Below are 14,196 nucleotides of genomic sequence, written 5' to 3' on the forward strand. Positions count from 1 at the left end.
AACGAAAATTTCGCCTTCACATTTCTGTAGAAACGATGTACAAATGATTGCGATAATTTGTGCTTGAATAGGGCATGTTGTTGGGGGGCTACCATTTAGACAGCCCCCACTTTGTTTTCGTTCTGACGGCGCCCTTAATTGTGTACAAACGAAAATTTCGCCTGCACATTTGTGTGCAAACGATTGAGACCATTTCCGATTGAGTCTGATAAGGGGGGGGGGGCTGTCTAAATGGACGTCTCCTTTTCACCTCTACTGTAATTAAATTCTTCCTCGAGAAAATCTGTAATCAACACTGTCAGTAGCTACGTCCTCGACTAATATACCTTAACAAGTACAGCTTTATTTTCGTATATTTTTCAACAGTTAACCAATTTAAAACTATCGCAAACAAGAATATGTAGTCAACTTCTTAAATACTTCGCTCGCCGAAACCCGTTCAGCGCGTGCAACAAGCAAAAACAACATGTTTGGCGTCTCACAAATGGAAAAGGGGGAAAAAAGAGAAGGAAAAACAGCACGGCAGTGCCTTATCGCAGTCAGAGCTGACAACATAGTTTCGGTCGTCACTAACGCGAATAGACCTACTAGCGGTGTACAAGAGTTATACAGTTACAATATACGTCGTGCCACAGTAGCGCTACAGGCGGAATGTGCACGAACTACAAATGAATATGTTCCCTTACAAGCATCAGTCACTGTTGCACCCTCTTTACATTCTACACATCCTTTTTTCTCCCACTTTTTGACCTTGACAAGCAGAAGTACCAGGCTTTCCGAGTTCACAACCATAAACTGTTTGTGTACAGAGTACGTTTTCAGTTCTTCGAATGACTGTGCGCGCGAAGAACAAGGGTGATGATCGGGCTACCGTATACGGAAGTCAGTAACACCCGGTTGCAATAATAAATGTAAAATACAAATATAGAGCCTTGACAATGCCGTGAGGATGAATATATATATATATATATATATATATATATATATATATATATATATATATATATATATATATATATATATATATATATTGGGTGTTGCAAAATAAGTGTTACAACTCTTGTTCTCTTGAACTTTCGGCTATCGGACATAGTTTCGGATCTACAGGGTGCCGAAAGCGTGGGAAAATGATTTTCGGAAGCCAATAGTTCGGAAACTATCCAACGGAAAGAGGGCGGGTAAAAAATTCGCTGAAGAAGTCATACCTGCTGTATTGAATTTTGCATGTTTCACAATCCTACCATGCACGCGCAAGGGATTCCCCAAAGGAACGTAGGGAGTCCCGGATAATCTGCCAAATGAAAATTGGTCTAAAAGGATATGAATTGATAGGGTTTCTGCCAGGTAACAATAATTCGTTTGTATTAAGTCGATATCTCGAACAAATACAATATGGCGGACACCTTCATGCTCGTTGTGTGTGGTTGCATAATCACCAGGTACGGATGCTGGCCAACAGTGACGTTCTGAGTATTAAGTGTAGCGAATTTATACTCAAATGCTCTAGAAAGACATCTGGAGTTTCGGCAGAGCACAACAGATGAAGCACGGTGATTCGCATGTGTGGAAACACTTAACGAAAAATGCCCAGAAATGCACTCATAGTCAGTAAACGTGAGTTCTAAGCGTCGGAAATGTAAGGAATAGCATCAAGAACATGAAAGCCATTGCCAATTCACCAATAGGTATAATATTCCATCAATTCAATACAATATGATTTGAACGGTTGCATACCAATAAGGATGCAACAACTGAGGCCAAGTAGAAATTGTGCAAGGGGACTCACAAAGAAACTAGGGAAACTAACGAAATGTCACTACTGGGATCGCATGATCGATATTGAAATGTGGCCAATGTGTGTGTAGATATCAACATATAGCTAATGGACAGATGTCAACATGTTCCATTACTGCTGGGACACCGTTCCACATGCAAAAACTAAGAAAATAACGTTGTACATTCTGCTATTACATCTAGTGCAATTTTTGGTAGAACGTAACTAGAACACGATTGTATCAATGTTCCTCTTTGTTTGCGACATTGTCCCACAGTCGAGACATATGAAAAGAAATCACTTAATACATGGTTCAAATTCTGATAGAGCGTGAAAATATCAAACTTGTTTCATGTTCCACGTCTTCTGGGACATATGACGTACTCGAAATATAGGAAAATCCCTCCAGAAATTAGTATCTTACCCACAGTGCACATACCAAGACAAAGACGAAAATGAACCAATTTGGCACATGTAACACTACTGCTGGAACACCATACATATGGAAAATAAAACGACATGAGAAATAGGAAGAAACGTCTGAAAGCTCTGATTGTTTACAACTGTGCAGTAGGAGTAACAAAATGAAACACACAAGCATATCGGGAGGCTGTACAAGAGCCCTTGCCAAACAAAGTAGGTACTCCGCAATGAAATTAATATAGAGAAAGTGAGGCTCCCTCAAAGAATAAGGGCTAGAGCGCTTGCTTTCGCTCGCGTGGTCGCAGTTTCCAATCTTACTGGGAGCTCACGACCTCATATTCAAGACCCGAGTAGTTATTTTCCTATTTTTCGCACGTGGGACTGTGTCCCAGCAGTAGTGGGATATGTTGACATTTGTTCATTAGCTACACGTCGATATCAACACACACATTCGCTACATTTCAATATCGATCATGCGATCCCACTAGTTACATTTATCTAGTTTATTCAGTTTCTTTGTGAGTCCCCTTGCACAATTTCACCTTGGCCTCAGTTGTTGCATCCTAATTGGTATGCAACCGTGCGCATCATATTGCATCAGTTTGAGGGAATATTATTGGTGAATTGGTAATGACTTTCATGTTCTTGACGCTAATACTTAAATTTCCGACGCTTTGAACTCACGTTTACTGACTATGAATGCATTTCTGGGCATTTTTTGTTAAGTGTTTCCACACATGTGAATAACCGTGCTTCATCTGTTGTGCTCTGCCGAAACTCCAGATGTCTTTCTAGAGCATTTGAGTATAAATTCGCTACACTTAATACTCAGAACGTCACTGTTGGCCAGCATCCGTACCTGGCGATTATTCAACCACACAACGAGCATGAAGGTGTCCGCCATTTTGTATTTGTTCGAGATATCGACTTAATACAAACGAATTATTGTTACTTGGTAGAAACCCTATTAATTCATATCCATTTAGACCAATTTTCATTTGGCAGATTATCCGGGACTCCCTACGTTCCTTTGGGGAATCCCTTGCGCGTGCATGGTAGGATTGTGAAACATGCAAAATTCAATACAGCAGGTATGACTTCTTCAGCGAATTTTTTACCCGCCCTCTTTCCGTTGGATAGTTTCCGAACTATTGGCTACCGAAAGTCATTTTCCCACGCTTTCGGCACCTTGTAGATCCGAAACCATGTCCGATAGCCGAAAGTTCAAGAGAACTTTTTTTCTTGTCTCAGTGGCAGGAGTCGCCTCCCAAGAGTTGTAACACTTATTTTGCAACACCCGATATATATATATATATATATATATATATATATATATATATATATATATATATATATATATATATATATAAGGTACTTGCGACAAATAAGGTCCGGAGGGAAATAAGGCCCAGCGCAAAATTTCATAGGTTAGAATCACTGTAGGAGAAATCTGACATCACAAGTGGCGATTATTCACACAATGCCTGCTTGAGAAGGTTCGTCTTCTTGTGAATGGTTAGACGCTACACTGGCAGTGTTGAAGCATCGAGATGAAAGTTTCCATGTGTTGATATAATTTAGTTGGGTAAGTTCATTTTTTCTGAGTATAATAAAGCTAACCCGAAACATCTTGTATATTTGTGAGAACCATAGTATTTAGTATTTGAGATAGTAGTTACTTCGTTTTAGTTAAAAACATGTTTGTAGATAACGATTTATAAAACGACGAGTACATGGTCTGTGGATAAGGCCCATCAAAAATCTACTGGCCCCCAATACCCTACCAAACGGGTATGTATTGTTAAATATCTAGAAACTGGCACGTTGAATGTGTGTTAGTTTGTTATTCTTTCTTAGCCAGTCATAGTCTCTGTAGTAGGACTATCTATCGTTTTCGCGCCTAGTTGTTGACTATAGGGGTTCGCAAGTTCGAGTTCTACGTTCTACGTCTTTCATAATGTAAATCTCTATTTTAATGAATGTGAATGGCTCATAGCACTGTTTTGGGGCACATTCTAAGCACAATTTTGTGCGGTTCTGAGCGTTCGAGGTACCATGGTATCGTTCATTATGCGGGAAAGACTGGATCGGTGACATGTGAAACTGTAAAGGGCGCGGTGTATGGTTACACGACGAATGGATTGGCTTGTTCGACACCAATGATGAAGAATTCATTTGCTACAAGTGTTATCAAGTGTAAACATCGTTAAAAGTTAGCGTAAAATCTATTTTAAATGGTGATTTGTTTATTCTATGTCCAAACTTACTCTTTAAATTTAAGTAAGTTGCAACAACTTAACTAACAACTGCATAACACAAAGAAGATTACCTATATCCTTAATATTTTATATCCATATTGTTACTAAATGTCGTTCTATTATTATTATTTGAAGTGGTGCAAAAATGTTAGGTGCTAATTGAGTTTCAGTAGTTTCTCAGGTTGTAAAATTTTACTTTCCAAATAGTGGGCCTTATTTACGTAATATGCGGGTAATACGGCCATTCTGTATTTCTCTTTCAGTACCTTTTCCATACAGTTAGCTCAATATTTAAGTTAAAGTAAATATACCATATGATAGATAAAAATTGACAAATAAAATGCATATAAATGTTTCCCTACTACATCATATATATTTAAGTAATAAAGCATTTATATTTAGGTGGGCCTCATTTGCCGCAAGTATCTTAGTTTCTTTCCTGGAGTCCTGACATAGATATAAACACCTGAAATTGTATAAATGTGCGTAGCAGATAAAACACATTGTCTTCTTCCTGAAGCCTTGATTTATCTTCTCCACCGTCACCAATACTGTAAAGAGTATCTGAATATGTGATTTACATGATCAGATATCGATTTACTATTGATTGCGGTCGGGCATTTTCATGCTGTAGGAGTACTCCTGAGGACAAAAGTCCTCGCCGTTTACGCCTGATTGCAGGGCGAAGTTGATTTTTCAGCATGCTTGAATACGAGACACTGGTTACTGTCACTCCCTTTTCCATGTATTGTTCCAAAATTATTCCATTAGAATCCCAGAAGAGAGTGACCTTTCCTGCTGATGGTTGAGTGCTGATTTTTTTCTTTTGTTTCGGCAAAGAGCTATGCCGCCACTCCTTGCTCGCTTTCTTGGTTTCTGGTTGATGATAGTGAACTCAGGTCTCATCGCCTCCTGTCCAGAAATGCATCACCCTCGGCGTTGAAACGACCCAAAAGTTCTTCACAGGCGTCGACGCGATGATCTTTCAATTCAGTAGTCAACTGACGTGGGACCCATCTTGCTGATATGTTATTGAAATGCAGAACATTATGCACAATGTGTTGAGCTGAACCAAAGCTAATCTTCATTATTGTTACGATTTCATTCAGGGTAATACGCCTGTTCTCCTTTACAAGCTGTTCCACTAGCGCAATGTTGTCGTCGGTCACTACGCGATGAGCCTCTCCCGGTCGAGGAGCATCCTCCACAGATATTACGCCACTTTTAAACTTCATACACCACTCGTATACTTGCTGCAGGGACAAACACGAATCATTATACTTTGCTGCCATCCTGCGATGAATTTCAATTGGTTTCACACCTTCACTACTCAAAAACCGGATTACCGAACGCTGTTCTAATGCGGTGCATGTGGACAGTGGGGCGGTCATCTTGAAACTGCTCCTGTGTTGGCGCTTGTTTGACTAGACTCTTCTGTCACCTACTGAAGACGTAGAATACTGTTAGAAACAATATTGCCAACTTTCAAAGCAATAGCACAACATTTGAAATTTGTAATAAACTTTTAAGGTTTTCATTTGTTCCTCCCGCGTATATTATTGAAAATGTTTTTGTTTTTATAATCTATGTGTATGTGTTATTTATAAGGAGTGATTAATCTTGGATTATTGATCGGTTATTTATTGAACCGATAAAGTCTGGTAAAATGCAACCTGCTCTCTTTATTTTACTCGGTATGTATTTTTTAATTGTTCACGAACATTAAAAGAAACAACGAAATTGTGGGAGCTGTTCGCATGCGAGCTGTGACTGTCTAAAGTAAATATTTCTTTTCTTTTATGTAACCTGCTGTAAATACTGTTTTCTAATCTGTAATAAAGTTTAGAAACTTCTCACAAACTGCACCCACTCAAACCAAATTATCCTCTCGCCTTGATCAATTTTGAACAACAACGGTTATCCAACGAGAATAAATGGATTCTTTAAGTACCTTCCTCGTCTTGTTCCGGACGGGGTAGTTTATTGCGGAGACTACAACCTGTCAGAATTATTCTCTCTATCGAATGAATTGAGCTGAAGCAGAAAGTGGGAGTTCAGTACTAGTAACAAGGCTCTGAGGGAACAGAAATTGATTCCCGGCAGCAGATACACCTGTTAGCTAGTCAACGAAATATTAACGAGACTTGGAGACATGGAAAAGCCAGCGTAGCCGAACAGGTAACTTCCTACAGAACTTCCACTAACCACCGTCTCTCTTTCTAAAGGAATTCTGCGTACCATTTTCATTTGATTGTCGAAAGGAATCTTGCTGTACGCAGCTCGAACATTCCAAGAAAACATGCTGATGGATCTAAGTACACGCTTTTCTGAGCCCAATCTCTGAAATTCAAGCTGACGATTTTTGATTTGTGCTGGATATTCTACATTTTCCTATCCGATACAGCCCTATATTCCACTCAACTTTTACCAAACTCATTAATACTATCCGGTGATATGAATTCGTATTCAAACCGGAAACACCCATCGAGATCACTGCTTTCTTCTCACGGGTCTTAAAATGCCACTAGTGAATTGGAAGTGTCATGTTGCATGCCTCCTTAAATTTGATATACGGTCTACTTATGATGAATTGTTGTCGCTATATGTAACAGTGTACCATTACTCTCAAGATCTGTTATAGGGAACCGCAGTGGCTCAATGGTGGAGTGTTTAGTTTTGATGCGTCCGGTTCTTCCTAGTTTGCGAAAAGCGGGCTTTGTAGTTGACAAATGCCGCGTGCGTGAGTTGTCTCGCGGTTCACCCGTTTCCTCCCACTTTCTTTATTCCATCACTTCATTCTCATTGCCGTCTACGAGTATTTTTACCCACAGAGCATAACCATGGGTCATACAGTCACGAAAGAAACTATTTTTCAGTTGACAAAATTTCTTTTTCTAATAACTCAACAATAAATTAACCTATTAGAATACTGACTTTGGCAAGTTGTCAAGTTTTAACTATTCTAAGGATAAGAACAAAAAGATCCAAATTAATTCATGTGTTCCCGAGTTATTGGCAAAAGAAAATTTGTCAAATGCCAAATACTTTATTCTCCGTGCGTACAACTGAAAGAGCTGTAATAATTTTCCGCTCTTTAGTTGGCGTTGTCCTACATTTTCGGATACGGAAATATGTGTTACCTTCACATTGTTGTAACTATTTTGAATATTTATTTTTGCGAGAACTGTTTTTGAGTGCTTTCCTGAAACTGGAATTTGTTGCCACGTTGTGCACATGAGAACTTGGCGTTTTGCTCACTTCCTCAAGTTGTGACTGACTTTCACTATCACACCATGTTGTGTGAACCTCTAAGAAAACAATATTTCCTTTGACATGTTGCTCCAACACGCGAAACAACTCCAGTGCAATGTGTTTGTCAATATCCTTTGAAGACATGTTATCTGTTGGATGCTTCTTCGTATGTCGCCTCTGTTAATAGTGATTATCTTAAAGCATAAGGATTACAAGCCATTTGGTTAATATCGCAGCACACTTCTTACTCAACACTAATGGTTAGCGGAAGAACAGGTCCGTGTGGTGAATCACTACTCAAGACTTATTCTAACAAAAATTCTGCCTGAGATGCACGCTACTTGCCAACCATGTACCCTATCACATTATCTCGTAACTTACATCTAAATTAAGTTTGCTGGTCTGTTCCTGCAAATGTCTACGATGAATTAGGGTTACGCTCTTCACTTTGTAACCAAGAACTAGCCCGGTCTGATGTCCGATGAGACCATGAGTAGTTTGTTACCCATAGTCAGCTCTAGTCCCCATCCTTAGAAACTTGTTGGCTCATTTTGAACGTTATACTAAGTAATGTTTAAATCCTCTAGTTGCAAGTATAGTGGACAAGTTCCTGCTTTGCGTATCCTATTTTGAGGGTAGCGGGCGATAGCGAAGTGCCACACGTCACACCTGTGGTTTTGTTCTCATGATTGTTCACTTCTGACAAGTTTGATAGCTCCCTTTGTAAGTCTTGCTTGGAAATTTTCTGCCATTGCCTTGTTGTGTCTAACTTACTTGCTTTACTTTTCTTGATGGCATATTCTTTTTTCGACGCAAATGTTGGCATTTCCTTGCGAGAAAGCAAGGCACAGCGTATGAATCCGGAGCGACTTGCCGACCGATACACGAAGAAGCTTGGGTTACCAAACGTACCATTCGATTTATTGCTTGGGTATGGCACGGAAGTATTCGTTGAAAAAAAACGCGATCCTATTTATTTGGCACTTTAATTTGGAAATTACTCTTTGTAGGCAGGAGCATATTAATGGGAGGTATAAGTCTGTTCTGCTTTTTCGTACCTTGACTTGAGTTGACACTTGACAGTCAGCAACCTTTCTGCTGGTACTGATAAAAAGAAAAACACTATGTCATTAAAAAGATCGAAACGTTGAATCAAAAGTTGACTAAAAGATGAAAAAGAATTGGCTAAATTTTAGAAGCTAAAACTTGGGAACTGAGATTCAAGAAACGACATCAGTTCTACATTATTTAGCAAAAGAAACATTCTTACTGCATGCTATCTGCACTACTGCCTTTTTGGAAAATCAACTTGTGCTTCAAGATTTATTGCCCTGCTCATTTTGTGACGAGGACGTTTGTGAATGAGATGTGAACATCTTATTCTGGAGTTACTATTTTAAAAAAATCTCTTTTCAAATATGAACAAAATTTAAAGGTGTTTTCGGAAATCTTGACCCGACGAAATCTAACCCCCGAGAGAATACTACAACTTGTGTACTTGCTCATTAGAAATTAGTTGATGTCAAATTATAGGGTTATTAATGAAATGTTTATCTAGTTATTTATGAACAATTTTGTTTAAGTAGTAATTGAGACAGTCACTCAAAAAGAATTCAAGGGGAAGTAAACTTGAGGATTCTTTGATGAGAATTTTAATATATCCCCCGTTGCATGGTTATTATTGAAAACGTTATTTGTGAAATGTGAACAAAATCACTTGAAACTTTTTTTTTTTTAGAAAATTGTTCAGTGCCAAAAGTAAACACTCGTTGTAGAATTTTTACGGGGGGGGCGTGTAAATGAAATATGAAACCAAATCTTTAGAGCTATCATGAACAATATCTCACTTATGGATTTTCAATCTTTCCACCCTTGTTTTTGCAGACAACAAGAAAATTCAAAAGTGCCCTGGAGAAAATTCGAAAGCCCCTTGGAGAGAATCTTATTAAAAGGTTAAGTTTAAAAATTTGGTCCGAATCTATTGTCCTCTAGTTAAGTGTACATGCATCGGAATAAACGGACGAACGAACAAACTACATTCAAAAAACGCCTTTTCTGAGCTCCTCCGTGGCTAAGCGGTTAGCGTACTCCCATTTGGCGTGGGAGACCCGGGTTCTATTCCTGGCCGAAGCTCATGTAGTTCGAATTCCATGTTAATCAGTAGATCCTTTTTCATATTGCCTCGCTGCTGAACGAAACGTTAAACTCAAAATTAACTCAACTTCACTCAAAAGTCGCTTTTCAGAATGTACGTCCATGAAACCTATAAATCCATTGAGATCTCGAAATCTATTTGTTTTTCTCACCATATACCTAAGTAGGTACTTTCTCCTCTTGTATCACCACTTGAAAGTAAATTTAATAAAAAACAACTTTATTCTGTGGATCAAAAAGTATGAGTGTTTGTCAAAAGTACGAGTGTCTTATTTTTTGTCCTCTTATTCAAATTGGATATGTGTACGGTATACATAACTCATTGTGTTGTAAAAATGGAGCATTATTAACCATATATTCCAAACTACCACTGTTATATTGCACTTGCAATATTCTATACATTACTATTATATTGCATACACTTTTCTCAGAATTATTGTTAATTAGTGGATTAGTAAAATATTTAATAGACTATATACGTATGGCAGTTTAGCTTACGCTCATGCCTTCTACTGTAATGTTTTTAATGGATTTTCCCGGAACAAGCTAGAAAGTTTGCGATACACTAATGTGCCGCGATAGTAAGTTCATTTTGTATATGTGCGTCTACCATATAAGAAAATACAATATCTGTACACAGAATATTCTATGTCTTTCTGATCTTGTTGCTAACTGTACAAGCTGAAATTATTCAAGTTTTTTGTACTTTTTAAAAATGTATTCACCAATAATAGATGTTCGGGTGTGCAACTTTATATATATATATATATATATATATATATATATATATATATACTACATGTTTCTCTTGAACTAAGTGATGTGTCGGTGCCGTTGTTTCTCAGAACCCGAATCTGCAAGGCAATTTACACGAATTCAATATGTCCATTGCAACACAACGTTCATGATGAAGTACGTTTGCATTTAGAATTATTTCTGCATAGTTGTATTATGTATGAGCTAGCTATTATGTAGTTTTTTAAATTAATATGTGTTCAAGACAGGGGCGTCATTTCAGACTTCGCTTGGAGGGGGTAAGAGCACCACAGACATATGACTTTCACGTTTTATACTAGTATATTAGTAAACAATCTATTAATGTTTATGTATTCCTCAAACTCTTGGCGGGGCAATTGCCCCCTCCTGCCCTCCCTAAATGAGGAGCCCGGTTTAAGAGATATGTTGTCACTAGACTTACGAAAATCGAGTACTGGCACACTGAAATCTTTTGTTTACCAGTATACCACTGACAGTGTGCCATAACTAGTTTTACTGCGCCCTGGATCAGTCGATCATCGATTTACTCATACCCGCCCTTTGCCCCGCGCATTTTAGGTGCTGCGTTATAAGGAGAATTTTCTCACTGTCATTGTGAATGATTTTATCCTGGAAAATATTTTTCTCACACTGAGTTGAGAAGGAGAGAGTGCGAAAAATTATTTTATATGGTTTGTACAAAATGTAAATTATATTTAATTATGAATGATTACTTTAGTACACAGTTTTATTTATCATTTTAATCAGGGAGGTTGAGATGGAAAATGCGAAAGTTTATATTTTCTTTTACTGCTACTTTTATACTTTAAAGTTGGAATGATATAATTGCTTATAATTCTTAATATAAGTAGGGAGTACAGGATAGTTAGTAGTAGGGAGTAGATCCAACTTTCGTTTTATTCCCGAGTGGGGGCGCGGCGCGGCGCCCTGATTGCATTGACTCATTATGCAAAACTTTCACTAGGCAGCTAGCTAGACAAACATTCCAGTGACGATTGTCCGAATGTCACCCAATGGAGAACCAGAAATGGGGCGCAGGGCTCGCGCGCCCCTCCATGAGGAGTGAAATATATAAATTAGTCCCTAATGAAACGCTTGTTCAAAGAATGTGAGGGGAAAAGTTTAAAAATTTCTCTCAAATGTCTCAATACCACCTCCAGAAGGGCGGATATAAATACGTATTATGAAGCACTGCAGTCCACATTTTTAGTTAACGAATCAAAGATCGAAAAACGTCTCAAGTTCATTTTTCAGACCTGCCCCCCCCCTCAAAAATTCCTTGATCCGCCCCCGGTGTCGGCTGTTGCTAATTAACTGCTAATAATCATAGCGTGCATTTTGAAATGTTTTCAAATGTTCTTTTCGTAAGGAACACTTTTCCGTATTATTTTTTTTTTTTTCGATCTTGCGCCCTTCTACTGTGCACCCTAGAGCAACTGCTCCACTCGCTCCATTGTAGATACGCCACTGACTACCGATCATAATTACCAGTACTAATTCCCATCTTCATACGTCTAACTCATTATGTCTTACAATATTAGATGTTATTATGTATGCCACATGATGCAATGTCGATACACTTTTTTATAGGGGTTAATAAATTACTTTGAAAAACTTAATACCGTACCAATATAACTTTGTATTGCATTTAATATTAACATCTTTGTGTTTGTTTCTTCCAGAATCTTTATTATTACTCCTTCTACTTGGACAATTGACTACAGGGAAACATGATTCAATAGACTGTTCCACACACTGTACATCATGTACTTACATTGATCCATCTGAATGTGGACCGGAATCTGTTTTTATATACAATGGCGATCCCTGTGGTTGTTGTGATGCATGCGTAAATCTTAAAGGTAAGCACGTGCGATGTTCTGGCTTTTTCTACATCATAAAGCAAAATGTGTTGGAATTTTTCTTTCTTCTTTCTTATTTGGACTATCTTGTAACTAAGGTATAATAATTAAGAAATCTAAAAGATACAATTCCTAATGAGTGTATGAGAAATTATATTTTGCATTTTTTTCACAGTATAATTGGATATGTGATTTTGCTTTGGAGTAACTTTGTATTGACTCATGGAGTCAAGCACATGATGTCCTAATTTTACCCAAAAAAAAAAAAAAAAAAAAAAAAAAAAAAAACTGTCAGGATTATTGATGGAACACATGAAAATGAACACTGTAAACCATTATTTATCAGGCTGAAGACAATTAATTTGATGTATCATTTCCACTTATTCCCATTTGGAAAACCGAAAGTTGAATCCAATATGGCGGATCCAAGATAGGGTGGAAGTGGGTAATATGTGTCAGGGAAGCAGTACTTGATCCAATTTGTTCTGCTTATTCATGTTCAGTTACGTCTAAAGACACTAAAAGCAATTTTGTGTCCAAGCGTTATAGTAGTGTATGATTGAATTCCGGATATATATGAAGGCCCATAAATATGCAAATTACCAGTATGGGCCGCTAAAATTAGTACAATACACATTGGGCCGCGGGGAACTTTGCATTTGAATTAATTTTACACGAATTTCGAGGGGACACTTCGCGAGTGTACCTTGTAGGCAAAACGTTGCAAATCTGACAATTAGTGATGAAGTACATACGTATAATACTAGATGATGTAAGGAAATTGATGTACCCTTTACTAGATTATCGAAGATCAGAAATAGATATTTACTTCTAGGACCGAAGCTGTTTAATAAACTAACAAACTACATATAGCACAGCAACTTCCGTTAAAGGTTTATAAAAACAAGTTATACGATCAGTTAAAAGCGAATCCATTTTACTCGATTCAAGAGTTCAGTGAAAATGGAGCTACTGTATAAGTAATAGCAGTGTTTTTTTATTTAAAATAATAATTAGGATGTTTATTATAGTACTAACCAGCAATTGATTGTTTGTATGTTATACTTTCTTTCTTTTTTTCTTATGAATGTCTCATTTAGACGTTGTCTTTTGCTTGTAAAGCTCAATTTCAATAAAATATTCTGTTCTACTGTCATCTGCAAGCAGTGTTCGTAGTTTGAGGGAAATTTCTCTAATCTAGAGAAATTTCGTAGAAGAGAAAAATATAATTTTTTGCTAAAATGTGAAAATCTAGAGAAATTCTCGCGCTGACTGATTCACCAATATAAATCTTTAAATTTTTGTTTGTTCTTCAGAAATGAACTAATATAGTAGCAACAGTTCGTGTGCCTGTTCAAAGTAGCATACCTTGCACCCATTTTTGGCTGGGTGTATTTGAGTGTATTTTTGTAAAGTGAAGGAGAAAGTAAAAAAAAAATGCATTGAAGGCAAATGTGAAAAAATAGAGGGAAAAAACAAATGTGGTTGACACTTCTTTTAATATAGCTAAATTAATCCTATCACATAACTTCCGTTATAAAAACTGGACACTCAACAAACCAGGGAAATTTTGATAAGAAAAAGGAAAAATTTTGAGTTAGTTGAGGGAAATTTTCTTCAGGAAACCTACGAACACTGCTTTACACTTCGGATGGAAGCATAATCTGCATTTCCTCATCTCCTTTTACGCAGAATT

At 37.5% G+C, this 14,196-nt stretch overlaps 1 protein-coding gene across 1 annotated transcript; it reads right to left on the reverse strand.

The window, feature by feature from the left end:
• Nucleotides 1–5,357: 5,357 nt before the first annotated feature.
• LOC145681967 (protein GVQW3-like) lies at nt 5,358–5,846 on the reverse strand. Its single transcript, XM_081753594.1, has one exon. The coding sequence runs from the start codon at nt 5,844–5,846 to the stop codon at nt 5,358–5,360; it is 489 nt and encodes a 162-aa protein (XP_081609720.1).
• Nucleotides 5,847–14,196: the final 8,350 nt, after the last annotated feature.

Source organism: Thermobia domestica, chromosome 1 (assembly GCF_964235325.1).
Source record: "Thermobia domestica chromosome 1, izTheDome1.hap1.1, whole genome shotgun sequence".
Classification (NCBI taxonomy): domain Eukaryota; kingdom Metazoa; phylum Arthropoda; class Insecta; order Zygentoma; family Lepismatidae; genus Thermobia; species Thermobia domestica.